We start from the raw sequence: 22513 nt of genomic DNA, 5'->3' as shown, positions 1-22513 counted from the left end.
AAAGAAAAAACAACACTTGGAATAAGACTGGAATGCTGAGTTGATATATTACTGTGCAGGTTCCCACACTAACACTTCATATCAGAGAATATACACAGGTACCAGAGTTAGGGGTTAAGAACACCCGGCTATGGCATCTGGGTTCAAATTCTGGTTCTGTCACTTACTAGGTAAGCTTACACAAAGGGCTTAACCTCTCTGAGCTTCTCTTCTGTAAGTGAAAGTCGCTTAGTCATGTCTGACTCTCTTTGACCTCATGGACTGTATAGCCCATGGAATTCTCTAGGCCAGAATACTGAAGTGGGTAGCCTTTCCCTTCTCCAGGGGCTCTTCCCAACCCAGGGATCGAACCCAGGTCTCCTGCATTGTAGGTGGATTCTTTACCAGCTGAGCCACAAGGGAAGCCCTCTCCTCTGTAAAATGGAGCTAAAGAGAGCAGCTTCTTCCTAAACACTCTCTTTTGGACTTAGAAGATGAATGAAATTTATGTAATATTTTTTTCCCTCATTAGTATGGTGTCTGAAAAGTGAAAGTGTTAGTTCCTTAGACATGTCCAACTTCTTTGCGACCCCAAGGACTATAGCCTGCTAGGCTCCTCTGTCCATGGGATTCTCTAGGCAAGAATACTGAAGTGGGTAGCCATTCTCTTCTCCAAGAGATCTTACCAATTGAGGGATTAAACCCTGGTCTCCTGCATTGCAGGCATACTCTTTACTGTCTGGGCCACAACGGAAGCCCCAGGACAGTGTCTGCACCACAGTAAAGCTGCATGCCCTGTGGTAGGTGAGCGTCGTGGTAGGTGAGCGTGGGTATAATTCATTCTTGCCTGTTGAACATACCAGCAATTTCCATTTCCTCTGAGTAACTGGGCATATTCACGGGCATATTTCAAAGTTACTTGGTATAAGAAGGCTACTAAAACCTCATAAGGAAGGTAAGTACAGATCCCATGCCCTCAGGTTAATATCTGTCTATTTGGATGAACTTGAGGCCACATCTGAAGGTATCAAATAATCATTAAACAAAAAGGATGATGCTTTTAGAAGAGATTGATGAGGTCAGAGATCAGCTTTACCTTTCCAGGTGAGGCTAACCTCAATCAGAAACCACTGGTGCCAGAAAAGAGGACACTGTCAAAGGGGTGACCTCAGGTGCCTGGAGAGGGTGGGGCAGGAAAGGGTCCCTGAGCGAAGTGGGCGAGGTTTGGTTTTACACTCAGAGAGAAGTGTCTTCGTGCCCCTAAAGGAAGAGGCTCTGTCCATTTTTCTTGCAACACCCAGCTCTCTTGGTTTACTTTTGGTTTTTCTACTTTGGATAGAGACGTGGGCAGGTACAAGTACAGGAAATATTTCCTTCTCCTTTACTCCATTGCCACATGCAGTTTGTGTGACATCTGATCTCCATGCCAGAGATGAGGACTATGGACAACTAGGGCGCACACACCCCAGCTCCCCTGTTCACGCTCAGCCGGGCAAGGCAGGAATGCAGAATGAGTGCTCAGAGCACCTTCCTGTTTTTTAAGAGACATTAGAAATTTGGATTTCTCTGTGAAATCTTCAGGGTTTTTAAAAAAACTTTTTGGCCATGCTGCACGGCATGTGGGATCTTAGTTCCCCGAACAGGAATTGAACCCGAGGTGGCCCCTGCAGTGGAAACCAGAATATTAACCACTGGACCATCAGTGAAGTCTTGAAATCTTCAGTTTTTAAATGGTGGGCATTAAAAACAAACGAACAAACCCTTAATACCAAAGTGTGCAGAGGAAAGCCCTGGTGCCGGGCAGTGCTGGCCCGCCACCTCCCGCCTGGCACCCCACCCCGGGCCGTGGGCACACCTCATCACGTTGTCGTCAATCTGCATCAGAGATGTGGCTGTGTAGAGGCGGCTCAAGTCTGTGTCCTCCAGGCTCTGGGGTTTCTTCACATGGTCTCCAAAAAGAGCTTGCCTAGAAGGGGATGGAAAGCAAAAGGAATGAGAAGTAGATGTTAAATCAGCACACTGTACAATGAAATAGCTTACTGTTTTGTCACTTATACATCTGTAAAGCTGAAAAAAAAAAAAAGCTTTTTAAAGCACATGATAAACAACCACGGCTGAGCCTGCTTCCTGGCCCAGAGGTACGCCAGGAGAGAGTCTGTGACAAAGCAGATGTGGATAACTTAGAAATAAATCCCTTCAGCCGTTGGAATGTCCCAGAGCATGAGCTTGTTGACTTTTGAAGACCCGGAGAGCGATGGATATCAAGACCTTATTTTCCTTGTGAGGGGCAGCTAGACAAACTAAGGACTAGGCTTCAGCCTAGATGACTATTTCAAAATTGGCCCTGCAGAGAGATCTCAGGATGGGCTGTGTGGCCTGGGGTAGGCTGTCAGCCAACCAAAGGCAGGGGTGGGGGCGCTTACTCTAAAGTTGGGGGGCCCCCAACTTTACACTGGTATTGCCACTGCTCTCTTCGGCAGAACCTCTTTCCCTTTGTGAGCTCTTCGTGCCACTTCACAAGGAAGATAATGATTAACCCATTCAGCACTTGGGCAAATCAACCACTTTCCAATATGTTAGCTAAGTGGCTAAGACTCCATGCTCCCAGTGGCAGGGGCCCAGATTCGATCCCAGGTCAGGGAATTAGATCCCACAGGCCAAAATGAGAAGATCCTGCATGCCACAACTAAAACCCAGTGCAGCCAAATAAGTAAACAAAAATAAACATTAAAAAATTTTCCCCATCAAACATTCATCTCACAGTTTATTTTTTATATAAAAAGCTAACGTATACTCCAAAGTGGAGGACAGGGGAGCCTGGCGTGCTGCAGTCCATGAGGTGCAGAGAGTATGACATGACTTAGCGACTGAACAACAACAACATATCGGAAGACTAATCATTTCTAGTTAAGAAAATGATCCATCTAGAGAGGGTGAGCGTAAAGCCAGAGGTCATAGTGAATACATTTAGATGTCCATTGCCAGCGAAAGCTGTCACTCACACAGCTCAAGGAAGACTGACGGAGTTTGTTTTGAGGTTTGGCCCCACAGTGGGAAAAATTCATTATAGAAACTAAATGTTCTGGTAGCCAGTCACCACCTCTTCCAAAGGAAAGGAACCAACTTCTTAAAAAAAAAAAAAAAATTTTTTTTTTTTTCAAAAGAGAATTAGGAAGATCATATACTTAAAGGATAGAATTCCCAATTTAAAGTGTGTCCCGATAAAACTAGAAAAAAATTTTAAGAAAGGAAAGATGATGCTGGTGGGGAAAACAAAAAATTCTAATGAAGAGTCCTGAAAATTTCGAGATGTTTGACTTTCTGTGGTAAGTTTAAAAAAAAACATTTAAATACACTGAGAGCACATTCAAAGGACTCTCCCAATTTGTTAAGAATTACACGATGGCCTTTCTGGACTCATTAATTAACGGCAAGACTGAGCCCAGCAGCAAAACAAACGTTCCCTGGGAGGAGCTCACTGTCCACCCCAGAGGTGTGGAAAGCCAGACAGAGGCCTGGACTTGGGGTCTGATGGGCTGCTTTCACCCCTTGCGTATCTTCAGCAAACCCCTGGATCCATCCAAACCTCAGCTGAGCCACACCCGACTCGGAGCCCGGCACACAACTTTTGCTCACACACCACGAGCTGAGCGGAAGGCCAGCCTGGGGCACGTTCGTCTCCAAAGGTCTCCACCCGCCCAGCACCACAGCCTGGGGACGCACCCGGCTGCCTGGCTGCCCAGGGGCCTGTGAGCACCACGCCAGCCCAGACGCCATAGGAACCCCACCCACAGGAAGCCCAGTGGGGTGCCTGGCTGGCTGGACAGTACAACATTTTCTTTTAACTGCTGAGAAAAAGAGAATAAGAAACTGATCATTCAGACCAGATTGCTTTTCCTAGGATGGCCTCAGAACCCCGCTTTGGGTACCTCTTTGAGTGCCCATTTGTGTACCAGGCTCTGAGTGAATCAAAACATGCCCGAGCCCTCCCGTGCTTTCCTGTTTGGTTCATGGATGCAGGATTCACACTCGGGGAGAAACAACAGAAAAACAACTAGTGGGAAGGAGCCAGCTTCACGGAGGTGGAGATCAAAGATGGACCTAAAAGGCGTGCGCTGGGTTTGGACAAGCAGAGGTGATGGGAAGAGGGTCGGGAGAGGCCAGGGGGCACGGGGGTCTCTGAGTGGCCCGCTCCAGCTGGAGGGGGAGGGAGGCATGTGGGGGAAGGGGGAGAACCCATTCGGCCAAGGACAGTCACAGTGATGAAATCATCACTAATATTCCTTGAGTGCTACTGCCAGCCAGGGGCTGCTCTCAGCACTTGTCAGGGGCTAACGCACCAAAGCACTCTGAGCATGAGATGGGCAGGCAGGGTGTGGAGAGTGTGGACACCATGCTTGGCGCCAGTGGTGGGATCCCCGTCCCACTGCTGCTTGATCAGAACCCCAAGAGCTAGCAGAGAACGATTCTGGGTTCCCCCAAGCACAAAAGCCTCCTAAAGAGAAACATTCCTCTACAGTGACAAGCCACCCTCAGGATGGCCCTCATTTTTTTGTTTAATAATTAACTTTGCTTTTTTAAAATTAAAAATTAAAAAAATTTGGGGGGCTGCATGTGGAATCTTAGTTCCCCGACCAGGGATTGAACTTGTGTCCCCAGCGTTGGAAGCTTGATGGCTTAACCACTGGACCATCAGAGAAGCCCCAGGATGGCCCTCATTTGGGAAAGAATGGTGTGGAAATGGTTTCTCTTCCTTCTTGAATTTTTTGAAAAATATGGAAGCAGTATAGCTTCCATGGTTAATTTGGGAGCTTGGGACAAATTTGTTTCTAACCAAATCACAAAGCAGTCAGCAGAGAATCTGCACCAACCCTGCCTTCTTCTTCTTCTTCTTTTTTATCCTAGAGAAAGAGGAATTTTGGAATTTAGTGAAATAAGCTCAGAAAGGCACTGACTTCCCTGGTGGTCCAGTAGCTAAGACTCCATGTTCCCAAAGCAGGGGCTCTGGGGTTCGATTCCCTGGTTAGGGAACTAGATCCCAAATGCTGCAACTAAAGATCCTGCAGGCTGCAACGAAGACCTGCTGCAGCCAAAAAAAAAAAAAAAACAAAGGTACTGTCTGTCTCCTGAGGGAGGGGAAGGTGCCTCACCGGTGCGAGAGAATGATCTTCTTCATGTTGTCGGCCATGAGGAAGTTGTAGAAGCGCCGGCACTGGTCCCACTGCATGAAGGTCTCCTGGGCCCTGGAAGAGCCACAAGGGAAGGGTGAGAAGCGGGGGTCCGTCCTGGAGTGGAGAGGCTGAGGCTGCGGGGGCAGGAGGCAGAGCTCCTGCCACTGGAGGGGGCTGGCTCCCTCGGCGGGAACCTGGGCTTGAACACGTGGTCCTCAGACTAAGGGCAGAGAGCCACCCGAGCACTAAGTGAGTGAACAATGCTCAATGAGAGGCCCCTGCCCGAAAGGTCTCTGGGGCCACGGGCTTTGCCGGCGACACTCCTGACCCCCTCTTCTGACTCTTAGGTCTTTGTCACAGGACCTGCTTCGATTGTCATTTGAACGGTTTCTCTCCTTGGCTTTCTACCCTGCAAGCAAGTTTTTCTGGCTTAATAACAGGACCGTGCATAGGGACGGGGTGTGTGGAGAAGATAAGTGTGTGGCAAAACCTAAAAATGCTTCATTTTATCACTTTTGTGCGGAATATGTAAGAAATACAACAAACTAGATAAAACTAAAAAGAAGCAGACTCAGAATAAACTAGTGGTTATCAGTGGGGAGAGGGAAGGGGAATGGGCAATATGGGTGGAAGGGTTATTATGGGATTATACGAAATCATGTGTGTGAAACTTTTAAAATCTTTACTGAGTATAGTTTCTTTACAATGCTGTGTTAGTTTATGCAGTACAACAAGGTGAATCAGCTGTATGTACATATATACACACACTTTTTTAGATTTCCTTCACATTTAGGTCACCACAAGAGCATCGAGTAGAGTTTCCTGTGCTGTTAGAGTAGGGTCTCATTAGTTACCTGTTTTATGCATAGTAGTGTATATGTGTCAATTCCAATCTCCCAATTCCTCCCATTGCCCCTTCCTCTTTTGGTGTCTATAAGTTTGGTTCTCTACATCTGTATCTCTATTTCTACGAATAGGTGATATTCTACGATATTTGTTTTTCTCTTTCTGACTTACTTCAGTCTGTATGACAGTCTCTAGGTCCATCCACATCTCTGCAAATGGCACTTGAAACTTTTTAAATTATAAAGCACTGCTGCTGCTGCTGCTGTCACTTCAGTTGTGTCCGACTCTGTGGGACCCCATAGACGGCAGCCCACCAGGCTCCTCCATCCCTGGGATTCTCCGGGCAAGAATACTGGAGTGGGTTGTCATTTCCTTCTCCAATGCATGCATGCATGCTAAGTCACTTCAGTTGTGTCCGACTCTGTGTGACCCTATGGACTGTAGCCCACCAGGCTCCTCTGTCCACAGCATTCTCCAGGCAAGAATACTGGAGTGGGTTTCCATTTCCTTCACCAGGGGGGTCGCTAGACATGTAATATCCCCACTTCCAGATCAGGAGACCAGGGACTCAGAGAGGTCCCACCACAGAGGTCAGGTATGGCTGAGTGTGACCCAGGCTGGCGTGGCTCAAGCGTCCCTGCTCGGATCACCACCCTGTGCGGCGGGAGGAGACCGCAGGGCCAGCCTCCTCTGCTCACCTCTGCGGCCAGATTTCCCTGCCCACATGTCAGGTGAACAAATACCAGGGTGGTGACTCCCAGGCTGCCATTCAGCCCTCTCCACTCTTTGCTTTCTTCCCTTGGGTGTGAACCCAAACACAGCTGCCATGGCATCCTTGCTGACCTCCATTCTGCAGATTTCTGAGTCTCAAGGCCTGATTCCACCCTGGGAATGAATCTGGGTATCACTATGCCCACAATGGTCTCATTTCCCAGATGGCCAGAGAGAGGACTCCTGAGAGAAAGGGTGGTTCATAGGTATTAAAAAAACAAAAACAAAAAACAAGGATCAGGTAGATGTATGGCAGAAGACAACACAATGTCGTAAAGCAATTGTCCTCCAATTAAAAATGAATAAATTTAAATAATGAAAGCAAAAATATTGGCAGTGGCATGATCAAAACAATTTACAAAAGCTTTGATGAAAATGAAAAATATAATCAAAGAAATACAAATAAAACATTTTCAAATATATATACACACACACACACACACACACACATATATATATATGTATATATATATAAACCCAGGGAGTTATAAAAGTTATTTCCCAAAAGCTGTCACACTTCAGTTCTGGCATAGCAAACATTTCCCATAACATCACAGTTAAAAAATAAGAGCTAGTGGGAAGTTAAAAGGGAAAGAGTTGGTGGGTTTAACGGCCTGTGACATGCTCATAAAACACAGGCTAAAGTGTACGGTGAAGACTAACATTGCTTTCAAAAGTCAAAAGGTCATTCCATAAATCCATGGGGGGCTGGAGGTGGCTCCTCAAACACTTCATGAGTAGAAAGGATGGGCCAGATCACCTTAGGCAGGACCCCAGCTAAGGCAGGGCTGTGGGCACCTGCTTCTTGGTCTGTGAGGGTGTCACAGAAGGGTGTCACCCAGTCTGTGAATTGCACCCTGCTGCCAGGGTGGGTCCCTCTTCTCTGACGTTGGACCCAAACAGCCCCTTCCTCAGAAAGTCAATAGTCTAGAAATGAAGAAGTAGTTTTGCCCTCATCCATTTCTCCCTTTGCTGACCTTCCAACTGCTTTTGTTAGTATTACCTTCATATTAGAGGGACAACAGACGTAGGGAAGGGAGGGGGCTCTGATCATAAACCTGGGCTATGAGAAGACGCTTCAGTTCTGTGGGTTTCTTAGTTGAATAACCCCAGAGGTTCAGTTCAGTTCAGTTCAGTTCAGTCACTCAGTTGTGTCCAACTCTTTGCAACTCCCTGTACTACAGCACGCCAGGCTTCCCTGTCCGTAACTAACTCCTGGTGCTTGCTCAAACTCATGTCCATCGAGTTGGTGATGCCACCCAACCATCTCATCCCAACCCAAGAAACCACTCACTGAAAGGCTCTGGGGACTCACGGGGGCCTGGGGCTCAAGGAGGGACGGGGATAAGGACGCTGGGACCAACGCTTCACTCAGTCAACACTGGCCAACAGTGATTCTTGTATCTTTGGTTTATCATTCAATATATTTAAGGGATGTCTTTTATCACCTTTGAGTATAAAATTAAGGGACTGAACTTAATTTTATATTAGTTTAGTAAAGCATAATCGAGATCAATGTATTACTAAAAAAAAACCCATTCATTTCATCTCTTTAAAAAAAGACCTTCTTCAATACCAGCACCAACAACAAACTGAGAAGAAATAAAAGAGAGGGGAACCTATAGACTAAAAGAAATTGAAAAGACAAATCAATAGATGCCGTGCGTGGACATAATGGGAATTCTGATTCAAAGAAACTGTTAAAAAACTTCTGTGAGACAATCAAGGAAATCTGAACACTGACTACAGACAGGATGATATTAATATTCAGAGTTAATAATCTTTTGGTGTGATGATGATATTGTGATTATGTTTAAGAAAACATTCTTAAAGAGAAAAACAAATATTGTACACTAATGCATATATATGGAATCTAGAAAAATGGTGCTGATGAACCTATTTGCAAGACAGAAACAAGAGACGCAGACATAGGAATCAGATTTGTGGACCCAGCAGGCAAGAAGAGGGGTGGGACGAATTGAGAGAGTAGCACTGAAACATACATTATCATGTGTAAAACGGATAGCTAGTGGGAAGCTGCCAGGGAGCTCAATCCGGTGCTCTGTGACAACCTAGAGGGGCGGTAGGAGGGAGGTTCAAGAGGGAAGGGACGTTGGTACACTTGTGACTGACTCAGGTTTAGTTGTATGGCAGAAACCAACACAATCTTGTGCCGGGAGCCACCACGGGAGATCCCACCCATGACAAAGGCCATGCGGAGAGAGCCTGACAGGCAAAGGCGGGTCAGGCCTCAAGGGACCCCCTGAATCTGCTCGAGCATCCACCCCAAAACCAGAATCTGTCTGTCTTACTATTTTGTGCCTTTCACCAACTCTTCTGACATTAACAGGGGGCTATCCCCGACCACCTTTCTCTGGAAAAAATCAACCTAGGGCTTTAGTTAATGGGCATGATAGGAGTGTTTCAATTCAAACCCCTCTGATGGCTTTCTAGCTTGCCTGACAGGTTTATCCAAAATCTTGCAATTAACACACATGATTGTTCATAACTCCCCAACCTTGAAAGGCACGGGAAGCCAAAACATTCTGAAAGTCCTAATGAGCATAGAGTCCTTTAAGGGATGAAAAATTACTAGAATAGATAGTACTGGTAAAGGGCTTCATTATTGGGCCAATGCTTGCTGCCAAGTGCCCATATCCCTTATCCATTGTGCACTTGGGAGTGCATTAGTTAACATAGTTGGAATGTAAGAAAAACAAGTAGCAGCCTTGGAATTAGCCACATCAGACCTTTGAGCTAATTGGTTCTTTCTTTGTTGTGACCCACTGCACCTTTGCTCCGTGAGAATGTAACTCTGTTTAGTACTTTCTGAGGCTGGGAGAAATAAAGAAGAAACACTTTAAGGGAAAATAAGTTTTCTGGTTGAGCAGCCTTTATCAAAAAAGGGTCATAAAATGTCCACAGGCCTCCAAGGCCAGAAGATAATGTACACAACATTGTTTATGGGAAAGGTATGCAGAAAAATCCTGGTTTTGATAAAGACAAAACAGATGTAATGTTTGGGCTGACTCTGAATGACTTTGCATCTTTCATTTCCTTCTATGTACAAGTCAAGCTATAAAAGTTCCTTTTGAAAATAAAGTTACGGGCCTCACTCACCGAAGCTTGGTCTCCCTGTGTTGTTATTTTTTTCCTTTTCCCTCCTTTTCTCTCTCTGTTCTTCTTTCAGGATGACTCCTTGGAACACAGGAGCTTTATTGGCTTTCTGTGTTAATCAAGGAAGGTCAAGCCTTTGTTCTCTTTGCTTTGCTATCCTTTCGCCTATGCCATCATCCTGAGGGTACCCCTGGATCCTGCTGGGGCTGGACCCCGGCAACCTTGTAAAGCAATTACACTCTAATTAAAAATAAAAAGTTCTTAGAGTCTTTTTAGTGCTACCAAATGAAATATTTACAAATGATATGACATAACGTCTGGGATTTGCTTCAAAATAATCCATCTTATAGGGGAGTGATGTGTGAATGAGGTGCAGAGGAAATAAGAGTAGCCAAAAATTAAGCACGTTTGAAGCTGGTAGTGGATATACAGGGGTCCAATACCCCATTGCTTTTATTTTGTATGTATCTAAAATTTTCCATAATAATGAAGAAGGAGAAAGAGAAGAAGACAGAAAATAGAAAATCTTCTGGATTGTGACCTCCTGAAAATTATCTACCCTGAGGAGGAGAGCTGAAGATTAAAGTCAGTTTTAACCATTAACCATGAAACTCATCAACTATATCTTAGGGTTGAGAAAAGATCAGCAGTGGTCTGGAACCACTGTACACACAGCCCAACAAGAACCTCACTGGGAACTGCAGCTCCCACTGAAGCCAAGCTCCAATTTATATGCCATGTTTCTGCAGTGAGAGAAGGGAGGAGGCAGAACCAGGCTCCAGGGAATGGGGCTGGTGATGGGATGGTCTAACAAGATGTCCAGGCCTCCCGGGGGGCATGAGTTAGCACAGAGACTTGGAACTATGGCCCATCTGACCCCACTGGGTGGTTCACCAAACTCTGTGGAAGCCACTTCACCTCTCCAAGCCTCAGTGTCCTTATCTGTCAAATTAGGAGGTTGAATTAGAGAAGCAATGTTCACACCAAGACTGTTCTATGGGTGAGGTATGTTCCATCTCAGGCCTGACAGAGGTCGCCCTGGGAGCCTTGGTGGTGTTTTCATTGCTTCTGCTAGCAGGTGAAATTCGGCAGACAGGGGTGCATGTAGTGAGTGGAGAGCTGGCCAACCGGTGATGTTAAGAATGGGTCTGAATTCTGGCCTCAGCTGAAGAGGTCTGGGGGATGGGCAGGCTCCAGGGCATACATCTCATGAGGATAAATAGAATGTCAGCCTGGGAAGCAGATGGCTCAGGTAAGAAGTGCTTTACCCATCCATATATCTACCTATCTCAACCAATAAAGTTCTTTCAAGATGCCCCAATTTCTAATCAGGGGTTTCCCAGGTGGCTCAGTGGTAAAGAATCTGCCTGCCAATGCAGGAGACATAAGAGACGTGGGTTCGATCCAGGGGTCAGGAATATCCCCTGGAGAAGGAAATGGCAACCTAATCCAGTATCCTTGCCTGGAAAATCCCATGGACAGAGGAACTTGGCGGGCTACAGTCCATGGAGTCGCAAAGAGTCGGACATGACTGAATGACAGAGCACGCAGCATGTCTTCTTAACACCATTAAATGATTAATTAAACTCGAGATTTAGGCTGAGTCTGAACACACACATTTCCAGGGCTAGTTGGCAGCTGTTTGTGCTGAGGGAACGAGTTAAGTCTGCTGGATACAGTGTAGTCTGGGGACATCTGTCACCCTCCTTTGCTGGTTCAGCACTTCATCAAGCGTGAGCTAGTTTAGCAGCAGCTAGACTCTGCTAACTACAGCAAGCGGGGGCTGGCTTCTGAGCCTAGAACTGGCTGTGGCTAGTGGGGAGGTGCGTTACGGGATGAGAAGCCAGAGGGAGAGGACGGATCACTGACCAGCGGTTCTGGAGACTCAACTAGGGGAGGGATTTACCAGAAGCATGAACTCCTGTGTGGCCCCTGCAGCGGCAGATGGGCCCTCCCCGCTTCACCTCCGTGTAAAGGAAGCATGGCTGCCATCATTCCAGTGCGGAAAAGGCTCACTGCCCTCAAGCCTCGGCAGGAAAAAAAAGGTTACACTGGTTGAAAGTAAGGCACTGTCTCCTGGCGAGTAGATCTCATTGAAACGTTGAGGGGACCTGAGCCGTGAGCGGCCCCAGCACACATAAGACGACCGTGTCTCTGATCTGCCTCCAGTTTTCCTGTGCGTAGGGTGTAGGATCTTAGCCTGGATCTCTTTGCTCCAGAGGATAAAGTTGCCTGTTTCTCTTCTATTTGCAGACAACTGATGTGACAATGATTATGAATATAAAGATCTCTGAGGCCTCAAAGAGAAGTGGTGTGGACCACGTCTGCAAAGTGCATAGAGCACCTCACAGATGTTGGTTAGCTTCCTAGCTTAAACCCATACCTGGGATCCTCAATTGTGCGAGTCATGGGCTTGGCCAACAGCAGATGGCGCTGTTGCAGCAAAATGAAACAAGGCTGTTAATTGACGATTCTGCGCGTTAAAAAACAGGGAAAACAAACTTGTCCTACATTCTCCTTCCTGTCAAACCCAGTGCTCTCTGAACACGAAGTCAGTGTTCTAGTCACTTGACAGCGCTTGGTTTAGGAAGGGACTCTGATTTTTACAGACACTAGAAGCCTGGCCAAAAAACTGGACCGCTAATCAGACAAGAGTTGATTTACCCGGGATCCTGGGGCGTGCCCTCTGCTCTTTGCTCTAAGATCCCAGGTACTGGCAAGGATGGGGCTTTGGGTAACTCTGGTTACATCATGGCTGAGAATCAGGAGTTGAGTATTTCTAGCCAAGTCAACACAAAGGAACGTGTTCTGATTCAAACCAGAGTGTAGAGGGGAATTGAAGGGGAGGATTCCCAACAGGAGAATGAGGAGAATAACCTAGCCTGCAACACTAGAGCTGGAGAGACCCTTGAGGTCCCTGGGCCCAGTGACTGCTAAACATGGCTAACACCTCAGGAGTCACCTGTGAAATGCGTCCAAAAGCAGATTCCTGGCCCCATGCCCCAGACTCACGAATCAGGATCTCCGGGGCTGGGGCCCGAGAAAATGAATTTATTTTTATCATGATCCTCCAAGTGATTCTTAACTAAGTGTGGCAGTCACTAGTTCTCTAGATTGGTCTTTGTGATGCTACGATCCACTGATGTAGCCCACTTCTCATTTGACAATGCATAATGATGATAATTGGTAGTTACTGACAACTTTCTACGTGCCTGGCACTGTTCCAAGTAGTTCATTCTCATGAACTCATTTGACCCTCACCATGGCGCCACAGGGTAGGTTCCAATTATTGTCACCCCCATACTGCAGGTGAGGACAACTGGGACCCAGGCTTCAGCCCTCGAACTCAGGAAAGGCTCCAGCAGGGAAGTATTTCCTGTCTATTTTGGGGTACATTTAAACTCCCCATTTTGGCCAAGCTTTAAGGCTTGGGCAGAGGCTGAATTCTGAGCCTGCATTTGCCCTTTGGATTTGTTGATTTCAAATTCCAGTAATAGATATTTTTAGAAATAACATAGCCCCTTATCCATTAGAAATGACAAAATAGGTTTAAACGACACCAAGACATACAGGTGAGGCAGAAAGTAAGGATTGTCTACAAGGACTGTGGTATTAGACTGGATCAATCAGGGCAGGGAGTTTGTTTTTTATTTTTTGTGTGTGTGATTTTAGATTTCTTCATTAACCATTTATAACACAAAAGACATTATCACAAGGAGTGAGTACAGGAAAAAATATGAATGCATTTAAAGAATCTGGAGAGATGTGTGTGTATATGAGTGTGTTTGTGTGTGAGTGTGTATGAGTGCGTATGTGTGTACGTGTATGGGTATGTATATATGAATGTGCATGTTTGTGAGTGTGTATGTGTATGGGTGTGTGTACATGAATGTGTATGTGTGTATGTGTATGGGGGTGTGTGTGTGTATGAGTGTGTATGTGTATGGGTGTATATGTGTGTGTGTATGTGTGTACGTGTATAGGTGTATATATATGAACGTGCATGTTTGTGAGTGTGTATGTGTATGGGTGTGTATGGGTGTGTGTGTGTATGTGTGAATGTGTGTGCGTGGTGACTCTGGAGTGGTCGAGGACAACACTGATCTGGGCAGGGAGGTCAGAGCAGACAAGTGTCCCCCTAGGACTCATCCTGCAGGTTTCTGTTGTCGGGGGGCTAGCGGGGAGGTAAACCTCTACCCAGAAGGTCGTCTCTTATGTGTGATCTTGGGATGCTGAGAGAGATGACTATTTGACGGTGAGGGCACAGATTAAACAGTTTCTACAGATCCCTTCAGATGCCATCCGAGACTCAACTCTTGGCAGGTAGGAGGGGTTGGGGTCATAAGGTGGTCCAGCTCTCAGACCCTGCTTTGCCAAGTCTCCTGTGTTTTCATAAACCCACAGTTCTACAAAACTCCTGGAGCATGAAGAATTTAAGTAATCTCAGAGACTCCAAAGGGAAACAGCAGCTATTAAAGGGGCGGGGCTTTGGCTTACTCCATTACAGATCTGACCCCCAAAATACAGCTGCATATCCCAGGTTGAAGGGGTCTGACAGGACCACTCCAGTATATGATGTGGAAGCAAAGCAAGGTAAAATCAAGACCCAGACACTTCTGCTTAGTCTGCCCTAGCATTTCCCCAGGTCTTCACGGGCCAGTGTCTGGTGTGCTGGGGACATCTCAATAAATGAAAGCTAACTGGAGGACCAGTGGCAGCAGGAAGTGGGAGCACGTGGCCAGGATCACTCACCTCAGTGCGCTGTAGCCCTGGCACACGCTGACGCAGCACAGAACCTTTTCTTGGTTGGCCTGGGTCTCCCCCAAGTATTTACACACGATGTTACCGCCCAAGCTGAAGCCCACAACCACCAGCTGGGTCAGGGGATATGTCTTCTTGATGTAGTTTACCATGGCTCCAAATTCCCAGGTGCAGCCTGTGGACAGAGAGGTAAGAGAACTTGGTCATTTCAGATGCAACAAAGTTTGGAGAAAATGTGAGCTGGGAGGGTTACTTAAGTGGGTGCCAAGGCATTAAGAGAGAGAGACAGACAGAAATGTAAGTATACAGCCCATCCTCTGTATTTGTGGGTTCTACACCTGCAGATTCAACCAAACACAGATCGAAAATATTTGGGAAAAAAATTCCAGAGTTCTAAAAATCAAAACTTAAACTGGCCGTACATAAGCAACTATTTACATAGCATTTACATGGTATTATCAGGTATTATAAGTAACCTAGAAATGTTTTAAAGCAGGGGTCCCCAACCTCTGGGACCGAATGCCTGATGATCTGAGGTGGAGCTGATGTAATAATAACAGAAATAAAGTGCATAATAAATGTAAAGCGCTTGAATCATCCCCAAACCATCCCCCACCTTGGTCCATGGAAAAACTGTCTTCCACGAAACCGGTCCCTGGTGACAAAAAGGTTGGGAACCACTATTTTAAAGTACACAGGAGGATGTGCCTAGGTTTTATGGAAATACTATGCCATTTTATATAAGGAGCTTGAGCATCCGTGGATTTTGGTGTCCAAGAGGGTCCCGGAACCAGTTCCCTGAGGATGCTGAGGGATGGCAGGTATTTCGGTGTGTGTGTAGAGAGAGAAGCCAGACTTCTCTTTGGCTACCTGCAGAGAAGACTGAGTGCCAAAAATTGATGTTTCTGAACTGTGGTGCTGGAGGAGACTCTTGAGAGTCCCTTGGACAACAAGGAGATCAAACCAGTCAATCCTAGAGGAAATCAGCCCTAAATATTCATTGGAAGGACTGATGCTGAAGCTGAAGCTCTAACACTTTGCATACCTGATGCAAAGAGCTGACTCATTGGAAAAGACCCTGATGCTGGGAAAGATGGAGAGCAAGAGGAGAAGGGGGCAACAGAGGATGAGATGGTTGGATGGCATCATAGACTCAATGGACACGAGTTTGAGCAAGCTCCAGGAAGATAGTAAAGGACAGGGAAGCCTGGTGTGCTGCAGTTCATGGGGCCGCAAAGAGTCGAACATGACTTAGCAACTGACCAACAAGAGAAGCTCCCAGAGGCCCCTCAGTGTGAGGAAACACAGCATAAGTAGCGCCCATGAGGGAAGGGGCCATTTACCAAACGCGTGTGCCTTCCTCCTTCAGAGGCGGGAGCTGAGAAGCCCCTCCCATACTCACTGAAATCAAAACATATATTCAAGGTGTGCCTGAGCACCTCGGTTCGCAGACAGAGGAAAACAAAAACAAGAGCAATACTCTTAGGGATCAGCATCTTAGGCTACAAAACAAGATGCTATACCCACGTGTACAGTGATTCATGGTGTTAAGAAAAGTACCAAGTGGATGTTGTTTACAGGATCGCCTTGCCAGCGGGGAGAAGGAAAGACAAACTTCAGTCCAGAGGGATGGCCAACATGTTCTGTGGGATTAAGGTAAAATGTTCTTGGTGACGTAGAGACAGGTGTCAAGGGAGGCAGACCCATTCAGAAACACAGAGGAGACTTCTGAATGGAGAGGGCACTTGGGCCCAGTGTGCCCGGGAGGGATGATACCAGCTGGTGGCCCCTTGAGAAGCTGGTGAAGTCAGGACTAAGTAAGATGATATAGGTAAAGGGCTTAGACAGGGTATTGTGTTAGTTCTTTTTTCTTTTTAAAATATCATTTAAGGACACCCATGTTCATGACAGCTTTATTCACAACAGCCAAAAGGTGGAAGCAACAAAAGTGTCCATCAACAGATGAATGAATAAACCAGATATTGACATGTATTTGGTGGAATATTATTCAGTCTTAAAAAGTAAGGAAATCATGACACATGTTGTGACAAAGACAAACCTTGAGGACATTATGCTAAATGAAATACTGTTGTTTAGTCGCTCAGTTGTGTCCGACTGTTTTATGACCCTATAGATTGTAGCCTGGCAGGCTTCTCTGTCCATGGCATTTCCCAGGCAAGAATACTGGAGTGGGTTGCCATTTCCTTCTCCAGGGGATCTTCCTGGCCCAGGGATCAAACCTAAGTCTCCTGCATCAGCAGGCGGATTCTGAGGAGCAGTTACAGCTAATTGTGTAGGTGCTTTAGGAGCTGCAAGTTAATTCAATCCAAGCACTTCTGATGTGGATAAAAGGCCAGGCCTGTGTAACCCTGGACAAGCTGCTGGGTGCTTGTGTGGGGCTGCTGTCTCTCCCAGGCAAGGGAAAGGCGAAGACATGGTGTCTGCCTGCCTCCAGGATCAGCGTTTGGGTAGATGCTGGGTCCTCCCAAGATCTCCACCCGATGTCAGTTACCAAACACCCTCAGTTCCTCAGTGTCTGGGAACCCCCTCCTGGGTGCGTTTACTGGGCTGGCCGGAAAGTTCGTTTGGGTTTTTCCGTAACAGCTTATAGAAAAACTTGATCGAACTTTTCGGCTAACCTGATATTAAGAGCTACGCAATCTGTTTTTTAATACTAGGAATTAATTTAATGCGGTTCTACATATTTAATCCTTAAGGGATTAGCACCAGAAACAAGATTGAGGTCTCTAATCTTGCCGCAATTTTAAGACACAATGAAATATGAGACAGTACTCTGGCCTTAGGACTTCCCTGTAGCTCAATTGTAAAGAATCTGCCTGCAATGCAGGAAACCCAGGTTTGATCTCTGGGTTAGGAAGATCCCCTGGAGGAGGGCATGGCCACCCACTTCAGAATTTTTGCCTGGAGAATCCCATGGACAGAGGATCCTGGCAGGCTACAGTCTGTGGGGTCACAGAGTCAGACACAACTGAGCGACTACCACTACCACTCCCACCCTGGCCTTAAAGAGACTGAGTACCACAGGCCCATCTTTGAAAGGCCAACTGTGGAGGACAGGGGAGACCCTTTTCTTATACCTCCCACCCCTAACCAGAGACAAGGCTAAGACAGTCTGAATGCTACTATTTCAAAGCCACATTCCCCCAAAATGGCACCGACATGACTCAGTGGGCTGGAATACAAGAACCAGAGACTTGGTGTTCTTTGTGGATGGAGACGCTGAGTCATCTGTGAGCTCCGTGCTAGGCACATAGTGGGTGTGCCACAATGAACTGGGCAGGGAGGAAGTCTGAATCATTTGGAATGAGACCACACAGTAACACCCAGTGTGACTGTACAGGGGATTGGGGGAAAGAACCTAAATAGCCTTCCCCCTAAATTTAACCCCGAGTATGATCTGATTAGCCAACAACATGGCTCCGCTGGCAGGCAGCTAGGAGCCTCGCAGTCCCCAGCATTTTCCTAGTGAAGGTGTGTGAGTCATTTCTTCGAGCTGTGGGCAAGCTACTGCCAAGCTGAGTCACCCGGGGAAGAAAACAGCTGTAGAAATAAAGCGAGAGCCCTTTTGGCCCACCATGTTAATTGGCCTTGTCTTTATCTCTGAAACAAAGATTTTTGCGCATGAGTACTCTTGGCTTTGTTTCCTTGGGTGCAGGGTGCTGAATACGGCCCTCTTCCAGCTGAAGGTTAAATATTTAGATCTCATCCTGAAAGTGCAAATGGGATGCCCCCGAACACATCCCAAACTCTGGCCCCTCCCTGGGAACTCTCTTGATGCTCGAGTCCTCTCAGCAGATGGTCTTGTCAGATGTTTTACTGAGATGCTTGACTTTCTGCAAATTCACTGCCTTCACTTCCTCATCCTCCGTCTCTCTTCACCCCCCTCCCACCCCATGGCATCCTCCTGCAATTATTATACACAATTGTTGCACAGGCAAAACAGCTCTGGTTATCATCTGGAATCATGAATACGATTGAGAACAGTCTGCAGCAATTAAAATGGTAGGTAGGAGAAACTTATGGAAAAGTAGAAGTTTTTTAAAACTATCTGCAGGCTTCTCTGGTGGTCCAGTGGTTAAGAGTTCGCCTGCCAATGCAGGGAACATGGGTTCAATCCCTGGTTCTGGAAAATCCCACATGCCCCAGGACAACTAAGCCCCTGTACCACAGTGAAGAGTAGCCCCTGCTCACTGCAACTAGAGAAAGACTGAGTGCACTAACAAAGACCTAGCACAGTCAAAAATGAATAGACAAATCAATAAAAATTTTAAAGTATAACAGGAAATCACAGATCTGCAAGTCTTTGTGGCAAGATGTATTGGATCACGGGTGATCTCTACAGCTTGCCGTATAGCAGGGTTTGCCTGAGAGAGACCTCAGAGTTTGTCTGTTATTCTGATGCAGTGATGAGGAAAGTTCTCTTTCACTCTCAAAAGTGACCTGGTTGGGATGCTAAATTATACGGTCACCCTAGGTACAGGGCCTCCCTCCCTTCTAAGATGGAAATACTGTACTCTAAGTAAGGCACAGCTTTTTGATCTTACATTGAGATTACAAAAGATAGTTTTAAATACACAAACAATTCCAGTATTAAACCCAAATGGACATTAATGAGCTCCCCCTCCAAGCAATAAAAAAGATGCTGTGATTTTAGGCACCTCTGCTCACCTTGATGCTAATGCAAGAAAGCCAAGTGTTTAGAAATAAGGGAAGAGCCCACTTCACTGTTAAAACTCACAGGAAAAGGCAATGTAAATAGTTTGAGACCATTTTCAACGCCAAAATATCCTAGGTTGGTGTTCGGTCATAAGTTCTTAGGAGGTTCATGATTCTAAAAGATTTGGTCACCTTATAGGGGCTAATGCCAGGTTATTATTTTGATTCTTTTCATATGATATAGAAAAGGCTGTTTTAAAAAAAAATCCCAATTTTTTTTTCTCTAATCAAGATCAAACTCACGGATCCTTTGTTGCTTGGCTGTTTCTGGTCATAACATTTCGAGGGTCAGTCTTAGAAATGGAGGTCAGAATAACCACAACTGGATTATTTTCGTTTTCAGTTTCCTTGGCTGGTAGACTTGACCCAGCTGTACTCTGCTCTGAATATGAACACTGGACTGTTGGGATACGGCCTTCTGCCCAAGACAGAAAGATGGAGCAGAATACTTTCTGAATTTACTGGTCCCTCGCAGTGTCGCTGACAAAATTACTTATATTCCAAACACTGTCCAGGTTAGAAAATTAGTTGAGTCAATAAAGAGCAAGCCCACATGTCCACGACTGCTGTGTTCCAATTAAAGACTAGGCTCTGTATGATAAATACACTTCAAAAAATATTCACGACTTCTAGGTGTTCCTTGATTTTCACGTGTTATTCATTGATCTTATTCAGATGACAGGGTTATGGACCCAGTCTGATCCAGGAAAGAATCCTATTTAAATAAGAAATTAAAAAGATGGATAAATTTTACCCCTGTGGATTCTACTACTCATCCTAATGGCCTCACATTTTGTCTTTGGTCAGATCAGATAATGTCATTGAATTTAATTCTTCTAAAGGGAAATTCTGCTGGTTAAAAAAAAATCTATGAACTATTCTGAGGCAAGGGATGGTGAATTATTTTTAAAGAATGAAAATAAATTTTAGAAAGTTATGCTAAGTCACTTCAGCCGTGTCCGACTCTGTGCGACCCCACAGATGGCAGCCCAGTAGGCTCCCCTGTCCCTGGGATTCTCCAGGCAAGAATACTGGAGTGGGGTGCCATTTCCTTCTCCAGTGCATGAAAGTGAAAAGTGAAAGTGAAGTCGCTCAGTCATGTCCGACTCCTAGCGACCCCATGGACTGCAGCCTACCAGGCTCCTCCGTCCATGGGATTTTCCAGGCAAGAGTGCTGGAGTGGGGTGCCATTGCCTTCTCCGTTAGAAAGTTAAAATATAGCTAAATAAACATATACTACAATTGGGGCTTCCCAGGTGGAGTTAGCAATAAAGAACCCACCTACCAATGCAGGAGACACAGGAGACTCAGGCTCAATCCCTGAGGTGGGAAGATCCCCTGGGAAAGGAAATGGCAACCCACTCCAGTATTCTTGCCTGAGAATCCCATGGACAGAGGAGCCTGGCAGGCTATAGTCCATAGGGTCACAAAGAGCTGGAAATGACTGAAGCGGCTTACCAAGTGCGCACTGCATGTACTATAAAATATAAAACAAGCCAGTAACATGGAGGTGTGTGACCCCCACATGTACCACCACCCCCCCTCCGCCCCATCCTCAGCCCTGGCCCACCAGATCTGGCAAGGAGCCAATTCTGAAGTGCACGCCACTGGACAGCAAGCACTGCATCCTTCAAAATAACCACCGGGGTCTTGCCATCCCCACATGTAAAGAGTCAGAATTCAGACCAAATTCAAAACAGAAATTTATGCTCCGTAAGCACAGCTTCACAAATTGGCCCTTGTTCACAGGCAGTCAGCTGACCTAGAGGCGAGGCCTTTTAACGGTTCCAGTGAACTTCCACCTTTGCTCGTCTACGTGGGCTCACAGAACACACATAGAGTGAAGATGGAAAAAGGCAGTAACATGGCCATGCAGTGGTATTTGCTGGACCCCACGCTGTGTGCCTTCACATTACTGCTGACCTCCCCAGCTGGGGAATGCAGACTCCCATCTGCTGGACTCTGAAACACTGCCTTCTTCCGCAGGCCTCTCCTGAGCATCTCTCTCTGAGTGATCCACTAGGTGCAGGAGATGAACACAGTATGAAAATTAAACACGGAAATCTGGCTCCTGTCCTGAAAAAAGATGCGGTTTGGTACATGTTCTTTTTGGAAAAGCCCAGCCAGCAAGTGCAGCCTGACTGGGACTGTCTCCCAACCTCTTCCCCCGACGCTGAGCTGTTCCTCACTAGACGGGTGCTTCAGGAAAGCAGGGGGCTTAGGCTACCACCTGTATTCTCACCTTGGGGTCTGGCCTCATGAATGTCTGTAGGATGTGAGATTAAAAAAAAAAAAATGGAGCCCAAACCCACCGGGCCTATTTCTGTGACTCTGAGAAGCTGTCGCTGTTCTTTTGCTTTATATCTGATATATATCCGACTGGGAACTATTTCCTTCCTCCTTAGAAATATCGACAGGATGTAGTTCCTTACACAGAAAGGCTGTGTGGGGACTTCCCTGGTGGTCCAGTGGTCCAGTGATTAAGAATCCGCCTTCCAATGCAGGGAACACAGGTTCGATCCCTGGTCGGGGAACTTAGATCCCACACGCCATGGAGCAACTGAGCCCTCTCGCTCAGGAATCTGAGCGCCACAACTAGAGAGAAGCCTGTGGGCTGCAAGGAAGAGCCCACATGCTACAACTAAGACCTGATGCAGCCAAAAATGAAATAAATGAACAAAAAAAAAAATTTTTTTTTTAAAAAGCCTGTTTAGCTTGTTGTTCAAAATCATGAACTCCAAGGGACTTCCCTGGCCATCCTGTAGTTAAGACTTTGTCTTTCAATGTTCAGTGCAGGGGGTGCAGTTTCCTGGTTGAGGAGCTAAGATCCCACGTGCCTTGTGGCGAAAAAATCAAAACATAAAACAGAAGCAATGTTGTAACAAACAAACAAAAAATATTAAAAAAAAAAAAAAAAAACCCAAATACATAATGAAGCATAAAGCTTAAAAAAAAAAAAAAAAAAAAAAGGCATGGACTCCAGGACTAGACTGCTTGAGTGGGAAACTTGGGTGGCCCATTCATCAGTTTTGTGATCTGGAGCAAGTTACTCAACTTTTTTTTAAAATTTTTATTGGAGTATTACTGATTTACCATGTTGTGTTAGTTTCTGCTATACAGCAAGGTGAATG

At 46.1% G+C, this 22513-nt stretch overlaps 1 protein-coding gene across 1 annotated transcript in view; it reads right to left on the bottom strand.

Moving 5' to 3' along the window:
- The window catches only part of ABHD2 (abhydrolase domain containing 2, acylglycerol lipase), a 114106-nt gene that overhangs the window by 10260 nt on the left and 81333 nt on the right, over positions 1-22513 (bottom strand). Inside the window, exons 6-8 of the mRNA XM_019983582.2 lie at positions 14637-14820; positions 5130-5222; positions 1835-1945 (exon numbers count right to left, since the gene is read on the bottom strand). Of these exons, the coding sequence (XP_019839141.1) occupies positions 1835-1945; positions 5130-5222; positions 14637-14820 (388 nt within the window). The remainder of the gene's footprint in view (positions 1-1834; positions 1946-5129; positions 5223-14636; positions 14821-22513) is intronic.

The sequence above is a fragment of the Bos indicus genome, chromosome 21, assembly GCF_029378745.1.
Source record: "Bos indicus isolate NIAB-ARS_2022 breed Sahiwal x Tharparkar chromosome 21, NIAB-ARS_B.indTharparkar_mat_pri_1.0, whole genome shotgun sequence".
In the NCBI taxonomy this organism is placed as follows: domain Eukaryota; kingdom Metazoa; phylum Chordata; class Mammalia; order Artiodactyla; family Bovidae; genus Bos; species Bos indicus.
Note: the sequence above shows the minus strand (reverse complement) of the source record. Positions and strands in the feature narration are given on the sequence as shown.